The sequence below is a fragment of the Mesoplodon mirus genome, assembly GCF_964341445.2.
Source record: "Mesoplodon mirus genome assembly, chromosome: 5".
Classification (NCBI taxonomy): Eukaryota; Metazoa; Chordata; class Mammalia; order Artiodactyla; family Ziphiidae; genus Mesoplodon; species Mesoplodon mirus.
This window is the reverse complement of record NC_138980.1, coordinates 36,779,658-36,800,486: the sequence shown is the minus strand read 5'-3', so window position 1 is coordinate 36,800,486 and position 20,829 is coordinate 36,779,658. Positions and strand designations below refer to the sequence as shown.

Here is a 20,829-nt window from a genome sequence, read left to right as displayed (position 1 = left end):
TGTGTTTATAAGCCTTTTCCCCCCTTTTTTGGGGAGTGCGTGCTTAAGCCTTTGGCCCATTTTTTTCTATACTTTTTTTTCTGATTCGTAGGAATTCTTTATAAATTCTGGATACAAGTCCCTTTTTAGTTACACGTGTGGCAAATACCTTTCCCACTCTCTTTATGGCAGCAGCTTTGAAAAGATTGTTTTAAAGACTTTCCTGCACATATGTTCTAAATACTGCTAACATCATTTATTGACTCAATAAAGCGTTTCCCTTTTGGGGGGAAAATCTGGTAGAACCGTCACTTGACTTTATTATTGCCCCATGCAGTGGAGCGCTGAGGCTGGCTCTTACTAGCTCCGAGAGACAGCTGTTCTATCCTCAGGAGTTTCATGAGCCAGTAGAGACTCACTTTGGTAGTGATCTGTAGGCTCCATGGGAGCATTTACACCACGGGAATTGGCAAATGCTACAAATCTGGGCCCCCCCCAGAACTGGCTGTCGCTCATTTGCTGGCACACCACCGCCCGAAGGGGAAAACGTAGGGCAGTTGGGCCAGTCTTCAGGGGTTCTTCCTTTCTTTTTCCTGGTCTCTCATGGCTGCGTTCTCTGCAGTAACTATGGATCCTGGAGGCAAAGTTCCTCAGATTTTCAGCAGGCGATTAAACCCAACATCTCTGAGCAGTTTTATAAATTTATTTATTTCATTTATTTATTTTTGGCTGCATTGGATCTTTGTTGCTGTGCACGGGCTTTCTCTAGTTGCGGCGAGCGGGGGCTGTTCTTCCTTGCGGTGCGTGGGCTTCTCACTGCGGTGGCTTCTCTTGTTGCGCGGCACAGGTTCGAGGCACGTGGGCTCAGTAGTTGTGGCAGGCGGGCTCCGTAGTTGTGGCTTGCAGGCTCTAGAGCGCAGGCTCAGTAGTTATGGCGCATGGGCTGAGTTGCTCCGCGGCATGTGGGATCTTCCCGGACCAGGGCTTGAACCTGTGTCCCCTGCATTGGCAGGAGGATTCCTAACCACTGCACCACCAGGGAAGCCCTCTCTGAGCAATTTTCATCAAAATGAGGAACTCAGGGACTAAAAGGGAGAAAGGGAATGAGCAAAGGATGAGGGAGCAGGGAGAACATGTAAATTTCACCAAGTCGGTGGGGGGGTGGTGGGAGAGGGCAGCCACCCACTGTAGACTCTAACTTAATCTGTTAGGATTAATTATTGAGCTGTTCGTTATGGAAATGTTAAACGTATGCAAAAGCAGACAGAGTAGTGTCACCCGACTTTAGCAGTTGTGGAGCAATGGTGACCATCTCATCCCGTCCCCACTCCCCACCTCGCCACCCCCCACTTCTCCCCTCCCCACCCCATATCGACATACTCACTTCTGAATGACGATCTTCTTCTCCAGGTCACAACCGACTGAAATGAGGGCTGTCTGCAGCGGCGGGGGGATGTGGGGGGGAGAGACAAGGCGGGGATGGGGACGCTGACACCGGTCAGCGAGGGCACCATGAAAGCCCACGAGGGGGCGCACTTGACGCAGCCGGGACCGGAAACCCTGCGCCTGGGTCGCAATGCGGTGTCCAGGTGCCTGGGACTCACAGAGTCAAGTCCTAAGAGCCTGCCTGATCTGTGGGGCACCGCTAAGGTCCCGCCATCTGATAACCCCCAGCTAGTACACCTGCTCCCAGGTTGGTGTGTCCTGAGGCACAGCCCTGGGGGAAGACGATGGGGAAGGGGCAGTGACCTTGGCAACCAGGGCAGAATCACCTCCGTTTCCAGATCCTGAGTGTGAGCTTAGCCAGCCGCTAGGGGACAAGCCAGCCAAGGCCTGCTGTCATCAGTCTTAACACTAAGGACAAAGAGTATGGGACAGCAAAAGTTTTGGTCATACCAGTGGCTTAAGGTCCAAGCATGAAATTTCTTTGTTGGCTATGTCCAGAGTGATGGTTGATATTGTGGGTCTCTTTATGCTGCAAGGCAATGGGAGTGTGTGTTATTGCAGTAAAAAGCATCAACAACCCACTCATTCATTTATCTATGCATCCACCCATCCATCCATCCATCCATCCATCCATCCATCCATCCATCCATTTCTCCATTCATTCATTCATCTGTTCATCCAGTCCAGAATATTGACCAAGAACATCTGCTCACACATGGTGGCACCACCCTCCCTCTAGTTTCTTCCTCTTCTTGAGTCAGTTTTGTTAATTGATATATAATTACTTATTGAAAAGAGCATCTGAGCCCGTTTTATTATCACCTAGCTGCATACAATGTTTTCTCATTGTTCTTTTTAAAAAAATTTTTAATTTTTAAATTTATTTTTATTTTTGGCTGTGTTGGGTCTTCGTTTCTGTGCGAGGGCTTTCTCTAGTTGTGGCAAGCGGGGGCCACTCTTTGTCGCGGTGCGCGGGCCTCTCACTGTCGCGGCCTCTCTTGTTGCGGAGTACAGGCTCCAGACGCGCAGGCTCAGTAGTTGTGGCACACGGGCCTTGTTGCTCCACGGCATGTGGGATCCTCCCAGACCAGGGCTTGAACCCGTGTCCCCTGCATTGGCAGGCGTATTCTTAACCACTGCACCACCAGGGAAGCCCTGTATATATATTCTTTTTCAGATTCATTATGGTTTATCACAGGATATTGAATCTAGTTCTTGTGCTATACAGTAGGGCCTTGTTGTTTACCTATCCTATATATAATAGTTTGCACCTGCTAACCCCAAACTCCCAACCCATCCCTCCCCCACCTCCCCCTTCCCCTTTGCAACCACAAGTCTGTTCTCTATATCTGAGTCTGTTTCTATTTCATAAATAAGTCCATTTGTGTCACGGTTTAGATTCCACAAATAAGTCATATCATATGGTATTTGTCTCTCCGTAAGAGTTTAATCGTTCTCGCCTTACTGTCCTTGGAGTGGGGGGTCTGGATCTCGGCCCTGATTCCTTGGCTCCTGCTAAGGGGCCACCCACCACTGCCATCCGGGTGATGACATACCTGGAGGTGAAGGTGGGGTCAGCCCTGCCCCAGTGCTGCTGCTGCTTCAGTGAAATGTTCTGCAGAAGCAAAAGAGAAAATGCAGCTACAAGAGTGGAACAGCCCAGGGTGATCCCGCAGTCAGGGTTCAGGAGAGACGGAGGGCAGGATGGGGGTGTTGGGAGGAGGAACCCGGGAGCCATCCAGCCTGCCTCTGGTTCTAAGCCCGTGAAAGGCTTCTGGAAGCTCATGGGAATGACCCCCCTTCTCCAAGCTCCCTGCCTTTGTCCCGGGGACCCAGAGTGGGGCGTGACTTAGTTTCCCCTCCTACTTAGCTGTGATGTGACATGGTCTGATCCAAAGAGTCTGTTGTGGTCTGGGGTCAAGTCCCAACTCCCTGGTGTGACTGTGAGGCCTGGCTCCGCCCTATGGATCCCCCAGACCCATATTTGGCCAAGACCCTCCCGGTAGCCACGGCTTGTCTCCTGATGCCTGGGTTTACCCAGCTAACTCAGGTGTCACGCCCTCCCCGGGTGGGTCAGGCTCCCCACCACATCCTCCTTGACCCTTCTGTGTGACACCTGCTGCCCTCACTCTCTGGGGGACTGCGGCCTGCCTGGGGTGGGGGAGGGGTGGGGGCTGTGTCCCCTCAACATTCCACAGCACCTTATCTGGGTGTGTGTAAGGAAGGGAAGCAGGAAGGAGGTCCGACGAGGGACACCCTGAGGCGGCTGGACCTGTCTGGGCCAGTCGGCCAAGGCGGAGCCCCTCTCCCGTTGATCTGGGTTTGGCGGGGGAGGGGGCGGGGGAGGAGCGAGCTCACCAGTCTGTGCTTGGTGTTCCCGTCGTAGGTGTAGCCATCCTCGTAGATGACAGCCTGCAGCCCCAGGGAATGGGGGTTGCTCACCATCACCTGGGGGCGGGATGGGAGACACACGCTCTGTAAGGCGCCAGCAGGCGCGGTGGGGAGCAGCTGGGGGCGCACCCACAGGTGACCCCGGTCCCCCTTCAAACTGAAGACCCAGCTTGCTCTGCAAACGCAGCTGCCGGCTCCGTCCCCAAATGCACTCGCCCCCCCCCACCCTCGTGTCATCCACACCCCCTAACTGTGGCTCTGAGTCCCGTTGTGCAGACAGCCTGGGGTTGCAGCCTGTAAGACGCAGAACTGTCCCTGGTGCGCGGAGGGGCCCGTCCTGCAGGGGTGGGGGAAGGGGGGGAGATGAGAGGACACAAGGCAAGAGCCAGAGCCAGCCTGGCGCCCCCTCGCGGGCCCTGGTCCCAGCTGGCTAGACATCCCCTTGAATCCTTACACTGGCCCACCACCCCCCATCCCCGTTTTCAGCTTGATTGTTTGCACCCAAGAGTCCAGGCTTGGACACATGTGTTTCAGGTCCAGGAACGCCCACTGTTTTTCAGGCATCCCCTCCAGGAGGGAAGCCGGCGCTGGCTGAGCTGAGAGGGAGGAAAAGGCATTTTTGGAAAGGTTCTGGGGCAGCTCCGAAGAAGGGTGGAGAGCCGGCACAGAGGTGGTGGGAGAGGAGGCTGGGCTGGCAGATGGACAGCCACGGCCAGGCATGTGGACACTGATGAGGAGGAAGAGGAGTTTCTAGGGGGCTTCCTGAGTGAGTGTGTCTTCCGGGAGGATGGCAGGGAATTTCCAGAGCCTGGGAATTGTGGGCACAGGATGTGAGGCCAGGGATGCTAGGGATGCCAGGTATCAGAAACACTTGTCAAACAGATAAAGCATGCTTGCTAGTGGGATTGGTGATGTGTTGGGCTGGGGTATCATGAGGGCCGTCAACTCCAATTCACTCGGGGCGCAGCGGGTGTTGGGACCCCCGAGGCGCATCCCTTTCTAACCATTCCTCCCTTCCTGCTCCTCCCTCCTGGTCTTTGGCTCTCCCTCCATCTCTGTCTCCACCTGTCCGTCTGTGTGTCTGTCTGTCTCTCTCAGTCTGTCTCTCCCGGGCTCTCTGGGTCTTTCTCTCTCTCTGTCTCTGTCTGATTCTCCGCCCCCTGCCCCTCCCTCCCTCCCTACCTGGCTGCCTCTCCTCCAGCTCCAGGGCCGCTCGCTGGAGCAGCGCTACACCAAGCTGGCCGACTGGCACTACATCGAGCAGTGCGTGACAGCAGCCAGCCCCATGCCCCTTTTCGGTGGGTCCCCTGCCACCAGAGGCCACGCACCGGGGCCCACTCCTCACCTGGGCCCCCTCGTGCCCCGATGGGGAATGCTGCTGGGCTGACGAGAACTCCCAAAGCCCCGGCATCCCTGCCTGCACACAGCTCCCTGAGGCCCCAGTCTCTGTCCCTCAGGAAACGGGGACATCTTGTCGTCCGAGGACGCCAACCGCGCCATGCAGACTGGCGTCGCTGGGATCATGATCGCCCGGTAAGTGTGCCCGGGGCGGGGATACAAAGAACCAGCCAGGGCTGCCCCTGAACGCCCAGCCTGCAGCTCGGGGAAGGTGAGGGCGCGTCTGAGTTTGTGCCCAACGCCGGTGCCCCCAGCCCGCCAGCCCACCCACTGCTCTGTTATTCCCCGGGCAGGGAGATGTCAGAGGTGGCTGCTTATGGGGCCGGGGTGAAGGGTACTGGAACTTTCTGTAGCTGTGGGCTCAGGGTTGTGGCTTGGAACTCTTGGGCTTTGCAGGTTGTGTGAGCATGGCCGGGAGGTTGGGGACCATGGGTTTGGGGGCTGGGGTTCCGCCACCGGCCTGCTGACCACCGCCCGTCTGCAGCAGCGCCCTGCTCAAGCCGTGGCTGTTCACGGAGATCAAGGAGCAGCGGCATTGGGACATCTCGTCGTCTGAGTGCCTGGACATCCTGCGGGACTTCGCACACTACGGCCTGGAGCACTGGGGCTCGGACACGCAGGGCGTGGAGAAGACACGCCACTTCCTCCTTGAGTGGCTCTCCTTCCTGTGCAGGTGGGATCGGGGTGGCGGGGCGGGGTGTCTTGGGGAGGCCTGGCCCAACCCCGTTCCCGCCGCCCGCCCCCCGTCTGTAGGTACGTGCCCGTGGGCCTGCTGGAGCAGCTCCCGCAGAGGATCAACGAGCGGCCGCCCTACTACCTGGGCCGCGACTACCTGGAGACGCTCATGGCCAGCCAGAAGGCGGCCGACTGGATCCGCATCAGGTGCCCGGGAACCGCCGATGCCCTGGGAGATAGTGCACCAGGGAGCCAGCGGGTGTGGGGCCAGCTGGGCCGGGGGCCACCCCGCCCCAGGCCTGACCCTGCTCCCGCCCTCCTCACAGCGAGATGCTGCTGGGACCGGTGCCGCCCAATTTCGTCTTCCTGCCCAAGCACAAGGCCAACGCCTACAGGTAGCTGCAGGGGCGGGCAGGGGTGTCTGAGCGCCCAGCGGGCTCCCCAAGGAATGAGAAGGCAATAAGTTTTATTCTTTTAAAGCCCAGGCCTTTTTGTGACCCCAAGGCTGTCTCATGCTGCTCCACCCCCCACCCCACCCCAGCTTTCCCCCACCATCCCCATCCCCGCAGCTCCCTCCTTCCTCACTCATTCACCAGCCCCATACTGGCCACTGCTGGTGCCCAAAGGCCTTGACCACAAACAAGCCACCATAGCTCATGAGATGGGGCCTTGGCCTGTGTGGGTGTGGATCAGGGCGGGCTGCCTGAAGGAAGGGGCCTTGGAGCTGTCAGGCAGGCATTGCTGGCAGAGGTGGGAGGCGGAAGGCGGCAGACCGGGCCCAGTGTCCACCATGCTCTCTGTGACGCCCATCTCTGGCTGCCTTGGTTTCCCATCTGCCCCTGCCTGCCCTGCCCCTCCCCCACCCCTTACTCGGAACCCTGACCAGTGGGCGGGCCACAGCCTGTGCCTGGAGTAACCGTAGAAACAGAACTACACAGGACAGTGAGCCTCCTCTCTGGGTGGGCTGCCTGTGCTCCCAACTGCTGCCCTCCTGGCCTGCCTGGCCAGGCCCCCGCCTCCCCATGCAGCACCCCAAACCCTTCTACGCACCCGCCGCTCCCCAAGAAGCCTTCAGTCCCTGGAGCCTGGACGCCACCAAAGGGCCCGGCAGCCAGCCTGCTTCCGCCTGCACAGAGCCTCTTCCCACTGCGGGTACGAGGCTGGGGGGCACCCATCGGGGCAGGGACCAGGGCTCTGCCCGCCAGCCTCAGGACCCCACCCAGCTGCCTGTTTTTGTCCACAGGTTCCTCCAACGTCTATCACCCCCCAAACCTGGAGAAAGAGGTGTTTCCAGCTCCTCCAGCAGGTACCGGCCTCCCACCAACCTTTGATGACCGGGGAGTGGGCAGGGGCATCTTGCTCCCACCCTTGACCCTAGATGGCTCCCTCCTCCGAAGGCAAGGCCCGAATCCCTGTCCCCCAAAGAGACCCCTGGACCAAGGTCTGTGTCCCTCATCCCCTAGATGGGGCCCTGAAGGCAAAGCCTATGTTTCTTGTTCCCCAAACAGGTCTCCCAAAGGCAGGCCGGTGTCCCCAGCCCCCCAGATGGGCCCCCGAAGCAAGGCCTGGGGCCCCTGACCTCTAGAGAGGGCCCCAAAGGCAAAGCCTATGTCCCTGTTCCCCAAATGGACTCCCAAATTGGTCCGTGTTCTCCATGCCCCAGACGTGCCCCACAGTTTGGACCCCGTCCACCCCAGGCGGGTCCCAGAACTGCCCCTCTCAGGGCCGCCCTCCCTGGCCACAGGTTTCCAGATGGCGCCCTGCGGCTGCTTCTTTGACCCCCGCGTCTACCGAATCGAGTGGGCCACCACCGACTTTGGCCAGTCGTCCCTGTACAAGCTGGCGGCTGGGGGCCCCGCCTCGCCAGGCACCTACTTCCCCGAGGCACAGCACTGCCTCAGGGCCCCGGTGCCGCCCCCGCTGCCCCCACTCTTCTGCCACTACCAGCCGCCCCCCGCGGGGCCCTGGTACCGCATGCCCTGCTTCCAGTCCAAGGGAGCCGGGGCCGAGGCCCTGGGCTTCGTAGGGGACAGAGGGCCCCCCGCCTTCACGGAGCTGCCCCCCGCCTTGATCAAGCAAGGCCTGGCGCCCCCGCTGCCCCCCAAGGAGAGCAAGCTGCCCCTGCTGCTCACCACGCTGCCCGCCGAGGCCACGCTGCCCCCTGGCGCCTATGGCCCTCTCAAGGGCCGCCTGACCTGGCTGGATGGGCCTGGTGAGCCCTTGACCTTCGCCTTCAAGGAACCGCCCCCCGGCGCCGGGCCCGGCCCGCTGTACCCGCCGGGCCCCACGAAGCCCAAGGCGGTCCCGCTGGGGGCAGGCGAGGCCAGGACCCCTGAGGTGGCCAGGGCCTTCAGGACGCCCAAGAAGGTGATGCTCGAGGACACGATGAAGCTCTTTGACTGCCTGCCGGGTGGCGCCGAGCCCGCTGGGGCCCCGTGCAAGCCCCCTGGGCCCTCCCTGCCCGACAGCGGGGGCGGCAGGGACTCGTCCAGCGACATCCGCTCGCTGCACCTGCCCGACGAGCTGCAGTCCTCGGACTACAGCGTGCCCGAGGTCCTAGATACCGTGTCCGACATGGACTACTTCTACAACTTCAAGGTGCTGGATGAGGAGCCGCCGCCCCGCCCGGGGGGGGCCCCCACCGCCAAGCCCTCGGGCAAGAGGAAGGCCGGCAACCCGACTGCCAGGAAGGGGAGGCAGGGCAGCAAGGGCAAGCAGGCCGCGGTGCCCACCAGCGCCAGCCCCTTGGGGCCCAGGCAGGACCTGGGAGCCGCCCCCCATTAAAGCGAATTTGAGCTGTTTGCGCAGTGTCCGGTCAGTGGCCTTCAGGGGCCGTGGGCTGTCCCCTCGCCCTCCCTGTCGTCCAGCGGGCCCCGGGCCACGTGGTGAGGCCCCTCGGGACCCCGGCGCCTTCCGGGTGCCGGGCTTCCAGAGTAGAGTCGGGGAGCCCTAGACTTGGGGTTCGGGACAATCCCTCGTCTCCTAGCCCCAGAAAATCCAAGTCACCCGGCAGGGATGGGGGTGCTGCTGGGAGGTGGGGAGACACTGCCCGGACTCGTGCACTGCAAGGATTTCATCTCCACGTTTGATGGGGAAAGTCAGGTCTGCCCAGAGATGGGCAGGAACTTGCCTGGAGACACAGCGGCAAGTGGGGTGGGGCCTGGGGAGAGGCCTGCGGGCTGGGCTCGGCCTCGGCCCAGGTGGAGGGGCCGGTGTCCCCGATGGTGAATGGGGACGCCCCCGCTCGTGTTCACGCGGAGAGCTGGGGGGCCTGGGGTGCAGAGGCAAGTGCTGGGTGGAGGTCTGAGAGTGGGGGCAGGGCAGGCATGTGGGAGGCGGTGTCCACCTGGCACACAGGTGACCCAGACGGGCATGCAGAGTGCACCTGCAGCCCAGCTGGGGGCCAGAGGCCAGGGTGGGTGTGCCTGTCCCAGGATGGGCATCCAGCCAGGCCCCTGCATCTCTGCCTGGGGCCCAGCCACACCTGGGTTCTGCTTCCCAGGGGGCAGGCACGGGGTGGGCTTGCGGTGGTTTGGGAGCTTCAGTGCTCACACCTGTTCCCTCCTGCCTCAGCTCCTTCCCTCTCCAGTCCACGGAGCTCCCTCCCCCCGTACCCTGGGCCAGGCTCTCCTCTGCCTTTTGCTTCTGGAGAGCCCGGAGCAGCCGCCGGCCACACCCTCCCCTGAAATACTCCAGGCGACTGTGAAGGGGGTGAGTGGGTTTCCCAGTGACACCTAAGGAGGTAAGGAGAGATGGAGCTCCCCTCCCCTGCCAGAGGAAGGGCCCTCCTGCCCCAGGCCCTGGGCTGGGTCTCGGGGACCTTCCCTGCTGGTCTCTGCTGGGGAACCCAGGGCGCTTGACTAGGATCCAGGAGGTGGCTGCGTGTGGGCAGTGGGTCTTGGCTGTTGGCACCATGCCTTGAGCCTACGGGTTCCAGGGCTCAGGGAGACAGAGGTGGCCAGCCAGTCTGGGCTGTACCGGGATCACCGCCTGTCTGTGTTGTGAACAGGATGCGGGCCTGGAGGAGCCAGGAGCTCCCTTCCCCCGCTTCCCTCTGAGCCTGCTGTGCCTGCAGCCGTGTTAGGGGTATTTTTGAGACAAATATGAAGTGTCCCCAAGAAGGGAAGGCCCTGGCAAATGAGGCGGATGTGACAGCATGGGCTTGGTTTTCTTTAAGATTAATGCGGGCCAAGGGTTGTGAAACGAGTATCACCTGACAGCCTAACCCGTCCCCACCAGAGAGGCGTGGAAGGTGGACCAGGCAGCCCCCGGAGGTGGGGGTGAGGTGACTGCCCACTGCAGTGGGTGTGGGAGTGGAGGTTTTTAACGACTGGGTGGAGACCGTACTAGGCAATTTTTTTTTTTTTTTTCTGGCCGAGCCACTTGTGGGATCGTACTTCCCGACCAGGGATTGAACCCAGGCCCCAGCAGTGAAAGCACAGAGTCCTACCACGGGACCTCCAGGGAATTCCCTGTGTTGCGCAGTTTAAATGACCGTTGGATGTGTTCTTTTAACCTAAGAGTGATCAGAAAAGTTATTGAGAAAGTTTTCACTAGAGAGAGACAGCTGTCCTGTGCCACCTGGGGTTTGAATGACGTGTGGGAGAGGGAAGCTCTCAACGGATGGGTAGACTGATCAGACGTGCATATGCACGTATGTGTACATTGCATGCACACCTATATGTGTATTCACATGTGCATACACGTATCTGTACACGTGCATACATGCATGTACACGTGTGTGCATGCATGTTACCTACACACGTGCGTGATGAGCTTATGCATATGTACATGCGCACGTGTGTGCGCACATTGTACAAGTGCTCGTGTGTGACATACACATCACCCACACATGCCTACACACGTGTATGAATGTGTATTATAGACATATGAATACATGTGTAGATTGCAGATATACATGTGCATGTATGTACACATCATCCACACGTAGGCAATATGCATGTGCATGTATACACACAGGCACTTACATGCACAATATCTACACACGCGTGTATGTGTATGCCTTATGTACCTACGTGTTATATACATGTACGTATACATACCTCTGGACATACGTATACACATGCATGTGTGCACATCATCTGTATACATATGTATGCATAACACAGGTACGTGTGAAATATGTGCTATGCTTCCAAGTTTTGTTCATGGACATCACGAAACACACGTAAGCATGTTGGTCTGTGTATATGTCAGGGCTTATCAACAGAAGTGGACCCACGCCCCATCCCCGTCTTCTGCAGCCCCCGCCCTTTTCCTTGGGTCTCACGTTTCTCTAACAGAACACGTCAAGTGTCCGATGCATCTCTGGGACTTGCTGGTTGATGATCTCACCACATGCCTGTGCCGGCTCGTTTCTCCAAAAGCTCCTGTTCGCTAGGACTTGGGCCGCCCACCTTCTCACTGTTGACAACCCACATAGGTGCCGTAGTTCAAAGGGACTGTGGTGCCAGAATGTTGAGGGAGGCAGGTGGGTGTAGAAACCCCACAAAACATGAGTGATACCCACTGCTACCGGCTCTCTCACCAAACGCTTTATTTCAAGACAACTCTGCCCCCTCCCTGCCACCCCACCTCCAACCCCCGGGCGTGCTCAGCGCCTGGCCCAGACACACGCACAAGACTTCCTGCATCTCCTGTGCAGACTGACCCAGAAGCCCTTGAGCCTGAGGCCCTGCTCAGTGTGCAGCAGCTTGGGGATCATGTAGGCCAGCCATACAGACAGCAGGGTGGCCCCCGTGAGCAGGACGATGGCGATCTCAGGCGGGAAGATGGGCAGTGGGAAGGCCCCGTAGACGTAGACGCTGAAGGTGGTCTCCAGGTGACAGTAGCTGCGAGGGGCGGGCAGGGAGAGGCCGTGGGGCACCGCCTTTGGGGGCCTCACCCTTCACCCCAGCAAACTGGTTTTATTTTTTTTTTTGGCCATGCTGCTCAGCTTGCGGTATCTTAGTTCCCCGACCGAGGATCGAACCCAGGTCCTCGGCAGTGAAAGCGCAGAGCCTAACCACTGGACCGCCAGGGAATTCCCCCGGCAAACGTTTTAAAACTCACGGGGACAAGAGCTGGGCCTGGAGCATTGACTCCGGGCACTGAGTTCCATTTATATCCACTTAACTTGTATCCTCTATAAATCTGTGGTCGTCTCTGTATTGTGTTGGCCAAAAAGTTCGTTTGGGTTTTTCCGTAACGTCTTACGTATTTTAGCAGAGATCGTATTTTTCCCCAGGACCCCTGTGGTCCCCTGCTCTGGAGACAAGGGATTCCCCCCCGCCTCCATGCCCAGGCTCAGTGTGGGGGGCGGGCAGAAGAGACCAACATAGCACTCATCACAGTGGACGCGGAGTGGGGGGCGTGAGGGGGGCCACAAGCGTCCCTCAGGTGGCTGCGAGCAGGTGGGGATGGCAGGATGGAGGGAAGGACACCCAGGTAAGGGGGGGAAGTCGCTGGGGGCTCTGCTGGAGGCAAGGTGCAGGGAGGGCAGGGGATGAGCCTTGCAGGCAGCCGCCTCTCTCCCCTGGGCATCCCCACCCTGATGCCTTCTGCCTGTGGCATCCCAGAGCTGGTCCAGGGTCTGGGGCCTTTAGGGAAGGCAGGGTCTCCCCGCGCTTTTGGGGGTGGACTTTGTGTCGGTCTGGAAGGGATAGGTGATGGGGGAGTGGGGAATAATGCCGCCCATATTCCCCCTTCCAGTGGGAGACGTTAATGATCTGAACCAGCACAGTGGGTGGCGAGTATTAACAGCCAGCTCCTGGGGCAGGGTTGGGCTGGCCTGTAATGAGTGTCAGTTTCCTTTCCGTGGTGTCAGTACTCCAGCTGCCAGCGGGAAGCCAACCGGCTTGCCAAATCCCTGGATATCTAATGATCCGTGTTTGGGAGCCAGTCTACACCGGCCCCTGCACCCCACCTGTTAGACATGGCATGAGGGTGACTCTGGTCCCTGAGGGCGGGGACAGGGCTGCTGGTCATTGCTGTTCCCCCGCACCCAGCATGGCCTTTGAATGAGGATTTATTTAGGAAGTGAACAAGTGTCATCCTAGAGGAGGGAGAAAAGTGGGTCCCCCTCAACCTGCCCCCAGAGAGCCAGCTCTTCCCCCAGAGGCCCCTGGTACAGGGCGACTCACCTGTAGTATGGATCCACGATGGAAATGAAGAAGATGTAGATGCCGTTTCTTTGGTCGAAAACGACCTTGTTCTCTGTCGGGCCTCCCAAGATCTGATACGGGACTTTGGGCCATCTCAAGGGTGCATTGTTGTTAGGGTCGTGGCAGCTCACATAATTCTGGGGAGGAGGACAGAGACATGCCTGCTGGCCCCGGGGGCCGGGAAGGACCGTGCCAGCCCACAGGCGCTACCGCCGCACACACGGCCCCACCGGTGCCACCACCCACCAGCACCCAGGGGTGTGAGTCCAGGACCAAGTGCCCGCTGGGCAGGCCAGCCGATTGGTGACTGTGGAGCCTTCTTCCCACCTTCCTTCTCCTGTGCCTGCCCCAGCTTTGGGGGCTGCAGGCATAACAGCTCTGCTCACCAGGGTCCCTTGCAGCTGTGAGTCTTGGTATGAATCAGATGCTGCTGATGGCATGTGCTCTCGGTGTTATGGGCTGAGTTGAGTCCCTCCCACAAGTCATATGTCAGAGTCCTAACCCCCAGGACCTCAGGTGGTGACCTTATTTGGAGATGGAGCCTTTACAGGGAATCAAGTGAACATGAGGTCACTAGAGTGGGCCTGATCCAGTATGGCTGGTGTCCTTAGAATAAGGGGAAATTTAGACCCAGAGACGACACGCACAGGGACAAGGCCATGGGAAGATGAAGCAAGCGATTGGGGCGAGGCATCTACAAGCCAAGGAATGCAAAGATGGCCAGCAAATCACCAGAAACCAGGACAGAGGCCTGGGACAGATTCTCCCTCACGGACTCAGAAGGAACCAGCCCTACCGACACCTCGATCTGGGACTTTTGGCCTCCAGAACTGGGAGAGGATAAATTTCTGGTGTTTAACCCATCTGGTTTGTGGTCCTTTTGTTACAAAGCCCTCGCTAACTAACACACCTGGGGAACCTGACGGTGGAAGGGAGACAGAGCCCCCAGGGCTTCTCGGGAAGCAGTTGTGGGTGCCCAGGTGGCAGCTGTGGCTTCTCCACCCTGCCTTCAGATCCCGGGGTGTCACATAAAGGGGGATATGCCCTTGAACTCAACTGTTTGCCCTTCACTGGTGCATCACGCTGGCTCCCTGAGCTAAACACATACTAAGGGTCTCGCCTACACTTTGATCTTCTGCACTATTTGCCTGTGGACCCAGAAGGGAGGGTGGGGCTAGGCTTGTAAACAAGAGAAGAGATGGAAATTCCCAAAGCAAAAGTGTAAAAATAGCAGCGAGTCCAACGTTATGAGAAATAAGGAACTCGGGACTTCCCTGGCGGTCCAGTGGTTAAGACTCCGCGCTTCCACTGCAGGGGGCATGGGGCGGATTCCTGGTCGGGGAACTAAGATCCCGCATGCCCCGTGGTGCAGCCAAAAATAAAGAAAGAGAATAGAAGGAACTCATTTTGCATGGCAAAGTAAGCAAAAACCGAAAGACAAAAGAGGCAAACTGGGGGAACTATTAGCAAATTACATCGCAAATAAAAGCTTAATCTCATGGGTCTATAAAGAGCTCTTAAAAATGCAGAGAAGGGGCCTTCCCTGGTGGCGGAGTGGTTGACAGTCCGCCTGCCAGTGCAGGGGACATGGGTTCGTGCCCCGTTCCGGGAAGATCCCACATGCCGCAGAGCAGCTGGGTCCATACCGCAAAAAAAAAAAAAAAAAAAAAAAAAAAAAAAATCCTTTGGGAATAAAAGAAAAAAAGCTGGACCACATACAAACTATGTGAAATAAAATGGAGACAGCTGCTTTGCCTAAAGACCATTTATTTGCCACAGCTAGCTCCACCTCATGGTTTTTAGTGTTTTAGCAGTTCAGTGGCTGTTTAACAGCCAGCCCATCCAATGACTGTGCTGGACATGCAGTCACTGTGGCTCTGTCTTGATAGAAGAGCCCTCAGGGTTCTACAAAATCGGCCACCAGGGCTGATGGGGAAAAAAAAGTAATGGGACAATCTCTTAAATGCATGCATGCCACTTTGAACGAGAGGGCTAATAAAAAGAATGCAAATACAAACACCGGCACAGTCAGAAAATAATAAATAAGCAAAGCTCTGTGTGTGGCTTCTTCTTTTTAAAGAAACGGTCAGGGTGGTGGTGTTTGGGTAATATTGCGAATGCACAAAACGCATACCCGAGTTCTAGGAGTTGCACGCTTTAAAATCGTTCATTATCGGTTATGTGAATTTCACCTCGGTTAAAAAATAAAACCAACGTCACCAACCAAAATATATGACCAAACTCACTCGATGGAATGGGGTGTAAGGAACGGGTGAGGCTGCGGGCTTTTAAGAAAGCAAATACAAAATTAAGGAGCCAGGAGTTCTCGCCGGAACCGGCTTTGGGCGCGAAGAGCGCGCGCCCCCCTGCTGGTGACGTGGCCTCATTGCGCCGTGTTCTTGCCCTTGGCGTTGAGAGGCCGAGGGTGGATGGAAACTAATTCATATGCGCCAGAAGCCCCCCCACCCCCAGAGGAACAATGCGATGTCTTCCTTTCGCTGACACCATAACCTTGTGAATCGTGTACCAACCAACGTTTGTGATAGAAACGCTCGTTGAGCAGAACGGACCGTAAATATAATCAAGCCCCTTAAATGACGGGCATTTGGATGGTTCCAGAATTTTGCACATCATCAGCAGTCTGCTCCATGAGCGCCTTCGTCCCTACACCTCCCATCATCGTCTCCGATTCCCTTGGGAGAGATTCCCAAAGAGTGCGCGTCTTACATTTCCATCCCCTGCCGCCCCATCTAGAGACTGAATGTCTGCCACGCCCCCCCCCATTCATATGTTGAAACCTACCCCAGAAGGTGATGTATTAGGAGGCGGGGCCTTTAGGAGCTGATTAGGTCCTGGGGGTGGAGCCCTCCTGAAGGAGATTGGCGCCCTTATAAAGGGACCCAGGAGTGCTCCCTCCTCCTTCTGCCATGTGAGGACACAGAAGGCACCACCCAGGAGCCAGACACCAAATCTGCTGGCGCCTTGATCTTGGACTCAGTCTCCAGAACCGTGAGAAACCAATGCTGCTGTTACAAGCCGCAGGGTCCATGGTGATCTTTACAGCAGCCTGAACAGACTGAGTCGGCCCCCAACACACAGTGGGCCTGACCAGTCGTTGCCTTCTGCGACCTGTTTTGGGAATAATCAGAACGCAGGCCCTACCTCTCGGTCCCAGGCGAAGGGCCCTTTGTCGCCGGCCGTCTTGGCGATGGTGGTCCAGTTCTGCGGCTGGGAACTGCAGAGGGCCATGTCGGCCGTCAGGGAGTACGTGTACGTGAACAGCCCGTTCACCTCCAGCAGGACGTACTCGGCCTCGACCACCTCCTGGAACTTTCCTTCCCTCCACCTGGGACACACCATACACAGGCAAGGCTGCTGGGGGGCCGTCGGTGGGGGGGGAGGCTGGGGGCCCTGATGTGTTGTGAGACCATCTGGGGGTGGTGGGAGGTGGCAGAGCAGGGCAGGGCCACCCTCTCCCCCCACCAGGCTGACACTTCTGGGACAGACAACGCGGATATGCAGTGGCAGGTGGGGACAGGACGCTGACGGGGTCGGGGTTGCTTATTTGGCCAGGACGCTGACGAGGTCGGGGTCAGGGACTGGGGGTTGCTTATTTTTTGACACCTGCAAACATTCCAGAGGTATACATTTAGGGCGGTGAATTAAGGTTGTTCTAAATCCTTATTTTGGGGGGAATTCCCTGGTGGTCCAGTGGTTAGGGGTCCGGGCTTCCACTGCCGCGTACCCGGCTTCCATCCCTGGATGGGGAACTAAGTTCCCCGTCAGACGCGGGGGCCAGAAAAGAGAAAAACAAAACTTATTTTTGGATGCACGTTTGTCTCCTGCCAGGTTGGGGCTTACACCCCTCCTCTGATGGGACCCTTCCCTTGTTCCTCACCCCAGGCCGGCAGGCACCCCACCATGTGGCAGCTCTGAGTTAGGGGCATGCCCAGCCCACAGTCTCACCTGGGTGTGGGACTGAGGCCACGAGGAGCTAACACGTGACGTTCTAATGAACCAAAGTGTTGCCACGTGTGAGTGGTTTCTGCCACCGTTCAGTCCGTCAACAGCTATTTAGTGCAGTGGTGTGTGGGGGCGGCGTGGGGATGGGGACGGAATGAAGGAAGACAGAATCCACGGAAGGGGGCAGAGCCAGTTGGCATGGCCTGAAATGTGTCCCCCAAATGCCTATGTGAAGCCCTAACACCCAGTGCGACTGGATTTGGAGGTGGGGCCTTTAACGAGGCAATCAAAGTTGAGTGAGGTCATAAGGGTGGGCCCTGATGCCACGGGAAGTGGCAGCCTCTGCGGCCAAGGAGAGAGGCCTGGGGGAAGCAGCCTGCCCACACCTTGAACTTGGACTTCCGGCCTCTAGGACTGTGAGAAGGTCAGTGTCTGCTGTTTAAGCCCCCCGAGTCTGTGGTGTTTTGTTAAGGGCGCCGAGCTAAGACGGGGAAGGGGAGGGGACGTGTGAGCTGAGAGCTACGGAGGGAAAAGGCAGGGAGAGGATGCGGCCAGAGCAAAGGGGTGGAGAGGGCTCTGGGGGCCTGTGATGATGGTGAGGGCGGCGGGGGGCTGGCGGGGAGGGGGACTGGGGGGTGGGTCCTCACAGCTCCACCACCGGCTTCCATGGGGTGTCGTAGTAGACGAGAATGGGGCAGCCCAGCTTCTCGTAGTGGTAAGGCACCTCCAGGTCCTCCGTGGCCTTCTGACCCCGGAAGTTGGGGTCGTAGGCTTCCCTGTGGGAGAGCAGGACACAGACACGGGCGAGCTCCCACCAGGCGCCCGGACGTCCACCCACCCACAGCTCCGCTTCTTCCCTGCACGTGGGGTCACGATCATGGAGGCGTGTCTGAGCGGGGGAGTCAGAGTCATGGTCGAAATGACCTTGGGACCCCTGCGGTGGTTGACATTCCGGGTCCACTTAGCTGGGCCCCAGCACCTCGACTGTGGTCAGATGAGATTCTGGGTGTTTCTGTGAGGCTCTTCTTTGGGGCAGAGGTTACTATTGAAATCAGTAAAGCAGTGCTCTCCCTAATGTGGGTGCAGCTGGAGGCCTGAGTAGAACAAACATGGGCCTCCCCCAGCAAGAAAGAAGTCGGCCTGCAGATGGCCTTGACCTAGAACTGCAACTCTTCCCTGAGCTGCCAGCCCCCAGCCTCCCCCATCAGACTGTGCACTCACCAGACCTCTACAGTCCGGGAACCAAGTCCTTAAAGTAAATCTCTGTCCCTGTCACTCTCTCTGTCTCTCTGTGCCTCTGTGTCTCTCTGTCTCACACATACATCCTGTGGCTTCTCTCTCTCTGGAGACACTGACTCACACACTCTCACACCCCCAGGCGCTCTGGCTGCAGCCTCACTGGTTGGCAAGTCCAGCAGCACCGGCTTCCGTCTCGGCCGTGGGTCTGGGTGGGGGACGGACTCTTGGCTTGTGTTGGAGGGGGGAGGGTCACGTCGTAGAAGACCCACGAGTGTCTTCCCATGCCAGGGGGTTGGTGGTGTGCACCAGTGTGGGAGGGGCTCTCTGTGCCGCCCTGCAGAGGGGGTCACCTTGGCCGGCCACCCCCTCCTGCCTTGGCTGGACAGTGTCTGGCCAACTCCGCTAGCTGGGATGAACAGGGGACCGGGCTCCAGGAGCTGGTGGCAGGCTGGGGAGTGGCCTGAAGGCTGGCCCAGAAGGTGGCAGAGCCTGGGCAGACCTGGGCCAGGGGCCCTGCCCCATCACCCTGATTCCCCGAAGGCCCAGCCACCTTCCCTACCTGTCTGCTCGCTCCCTCGGATTCTCTGTGGGCTGGATATCAATTGCCACGGTATCGATTTTAAAATGATTCTTTTTTTCCTTTCTTCAAAAAAAATTTGTTTTCTTTTCCATTACGGTTTAAAGATGATTCTTGGGACTTCCCTGGAGGTCCAGTGGTTAAGACTCTGAGCTTCCACTGCAGGGGGTTTCAATCCCTGGTGGGGGAACTAAGATTCCTCATGCTGGCGCGGTGCGGCCAAATACATAAATAAAAATTTAAATAATGATTCTTGATTCGCCTTTGGCTCATGCATACCTAATGGTCATGTGTGTGTGTGGGGGGTGGGCTCACCTCTCAATGACGTAGCTATAGTTGTCCTGAAGGGCCACGGGGTCGAGGACGCCATTGTAACAGGCTGAGATTTCACTGCGAGCAACAAAAGATAGTGAGAAGCTGCCTGAACCCATGCGGGACCAAAGAATTGTGAATTGTTCCCTTTGACATATGTTATCTCCCCATTGGTTGAATTTTGAGCCCTTTCTTACTTTCTGGTTCTCCAAGATGCTCCAGGCTCATCTTGAATCTTTCCTGCCTGGCCTAGAATCAGCCATTTCGCCAAGGAGCCCTAATTCCTTGCATTGGAGAATGATGTTACACATGGAGATGTGGGAGCTGGGTGTCCTGACTTTTGAGACGGTTCCTTTCCCTGTTTTTCTTTGTACTGTTACCATGTGTGCATGTATTCTTAAGCAACATGCAGTCTTCCCTTGGTATCTGCAGGGGATTGGTCCAGGATCTGCCGTAGATAACAAAATCCGAGGATGCTCAAGTCCCATAGTGAGGCCTCTGTATCCTCGGGGTCCACAGCCACAGATTCAACCAGCCACGAACTTAAACACGATCCACCCTTGGCTGGTTGAATCCGGGGATGCAGAACCTGCAGATACAAGGGCTGACTGTAGTTTATTTTTGCCCGAGTTTGGATTTGTTTTTTCTGTGCCACCCAGCTTGTGGGATCTTAGTTCCTCAACCAGGGATGGAACCTGTGCCCCTTGCAGTGGAAGTGCAGAGTCCTAACCACTGGACTGCCAGGGAGTTCCCCTGATTTTGGATTTTTTTTTTTTTTTTTTTAAGACTAGAATCATGCTGTGTATTCTTTTGATTCCATGCCCACGTTTGTACGATCCATCCAGGCAATTCTGCCCCGTTCGTTTTTGCTGCTGTGACATTCTGTTGTACCAAAACCCTGCACTTGGTTTACCCATCCTTCTGTCGATGGACATTTCAGTTGGCCTGCTTCCAGCTTGGAGCTATTCAGAGTAATGCTGCTGAGAACATTCTGGAACCTAGATCAGTGCAGATGTGCATGAGTGGAATTGCTGGTGGAAAGAAGTGCTTTCCAAAGCAGCCGAAAAAGGTACACGCCCACCGGCAATGTCTGGGGGTTCCTGAGGCTGCCAGAAGGGTTCCCATCCTTATAGTACTACTTTCCAGGCTTTGTCAGTTCTGCCATGCTCCTGCCGAGTATCGGTCTCTATCGTAGCGTTCATTTTCATTTTCCTATGAAATTGACCACTTTTTCAACACCTTTTTGTGTTTATAAGCCTTTTCCCCCCTTTTTTGGGGAGTGCGTGCTTAAGCCTTTGGCCCATTTTTTTCTATACTTTTTTTTTCTGATTCGTAGGAATTCTTTATAAATTCTGGATACAAGTCCCTTTTTAGTTACACGTGTGGCAAATACCTTTCCCACTCTCTTTATGGCAGCAGCTTTGAAAAGATTGTTTTAAAGACTTTCCTGCACATATGTTCTAAATACTGCTAACATCATTTATTGACTCAATAAAGCGTTTCCCTTTTGGGGGGAAAATCTGGTAGAACCGTCACTTGACTTTATTATTGCCCCATGCAGTGGAGCGCTGAGGCTGGCTCTTACTAGCTCCGAGAGACAGCTGTTCTATCCTCAGGAGTTTCATGAGCCAGTAGAGACTCACTTTGTTAGTGATCTGTAGGCTCCATGGGAGCATTTACACCACG

At 57.0% G+C, this 20,829-nt stretch overlaps 2 protein-coding genes and 1 pseudogene across 3 annotated transcripts in view; 1 reads left to right on the top strand and 2 right to left on the bottom strand.

The window, feature by feature from the left end:
- Nucleotides 1-4,809, bottom strand: part of LOC309805294 (cation channel sperm-associated auxiliary subunit delta-like) — a gene marked incomplete at both ends in the record, with an annotated part of 16,578 nt that extends 11,769 nt beyond the window's left edge. Inside the window, 5 exons of the mRNA XM_082623229.1 lie at nt 1,364-1,416; nt 1,876-1,954; nt 2,982-3,040; nt 3,784-3,873; nt 4,714-4,809. Coding sequence (XP_082479355.1) covers nt 1,364-1,416; nt 1,876-1,954; nt 2,982-3,040; nt 3,784-3,873; nt 4,714-4,809 — 377 coding nt within the window. The remainder of the gene's footprint in view (nt 1-1,363; nt 1,417-1,875; nt 1,955-2,981; nt 3,041-3,783; nt 3,874-4,713) is intronic.
- Nucleotides 4,778-8,690, top strand: LOC309805169 (proline-rich protein 22-like; annotated as a pseudogene). Its single transcript has 8 exons — nt 4,778-5,114; nt 5,274-5,349; nt 5,699-5,887; nt 5,968-6,096; nt 6,216-6,284; nt 6,918-7,041; nt 7,133-7,195; nt 7,587-8,690. The product of its transcript is annotated as a proline-rich protein 22-like (transcript).
- Nucleotides 8,691-8,704: 14 nt separating this feature from the next.
- LOC309805293 (cation channel sperm-associated auxiliary subunit delta-like) overlaps nt 8,705-20,829 on the bottom strand; it is a gene marked incomplete at both ends in the record, with an annotated part of 41,350 nt that continues 29,225 nt past the window's right edge. Inside the window, 8 exons of the mRNA XM_082623228.1 lie at nt 8,705-8,871; nt 9,020-9,160; nt 9,504-9,623; nt 11,530-11,741; nt 13,032-13,189; nt 16,215-16,398; nt 17,663-17,791; nt 19,147-19,221. Coding sequence (XP_082479354.1) covers nt 8,705-8,871; nt 9,020-9,160; nt 9,504-9,623; nt 11,530-11,741; nt 13,032-13,189; nt 16,215-16,398; nt 17,663-17,791; nt 19,147-19,221 — 1,186 coding nt within the window. The remainder of the gene's footprint in view (nt 8,872-9,019; nt 9,161-9,503; nt 9,624-11,529; nt 11,742-13,031; nt 13,190-16,214; nt 16,399-17,662; nt 17,792-19,146; nt 19,222-20,829) is intronic.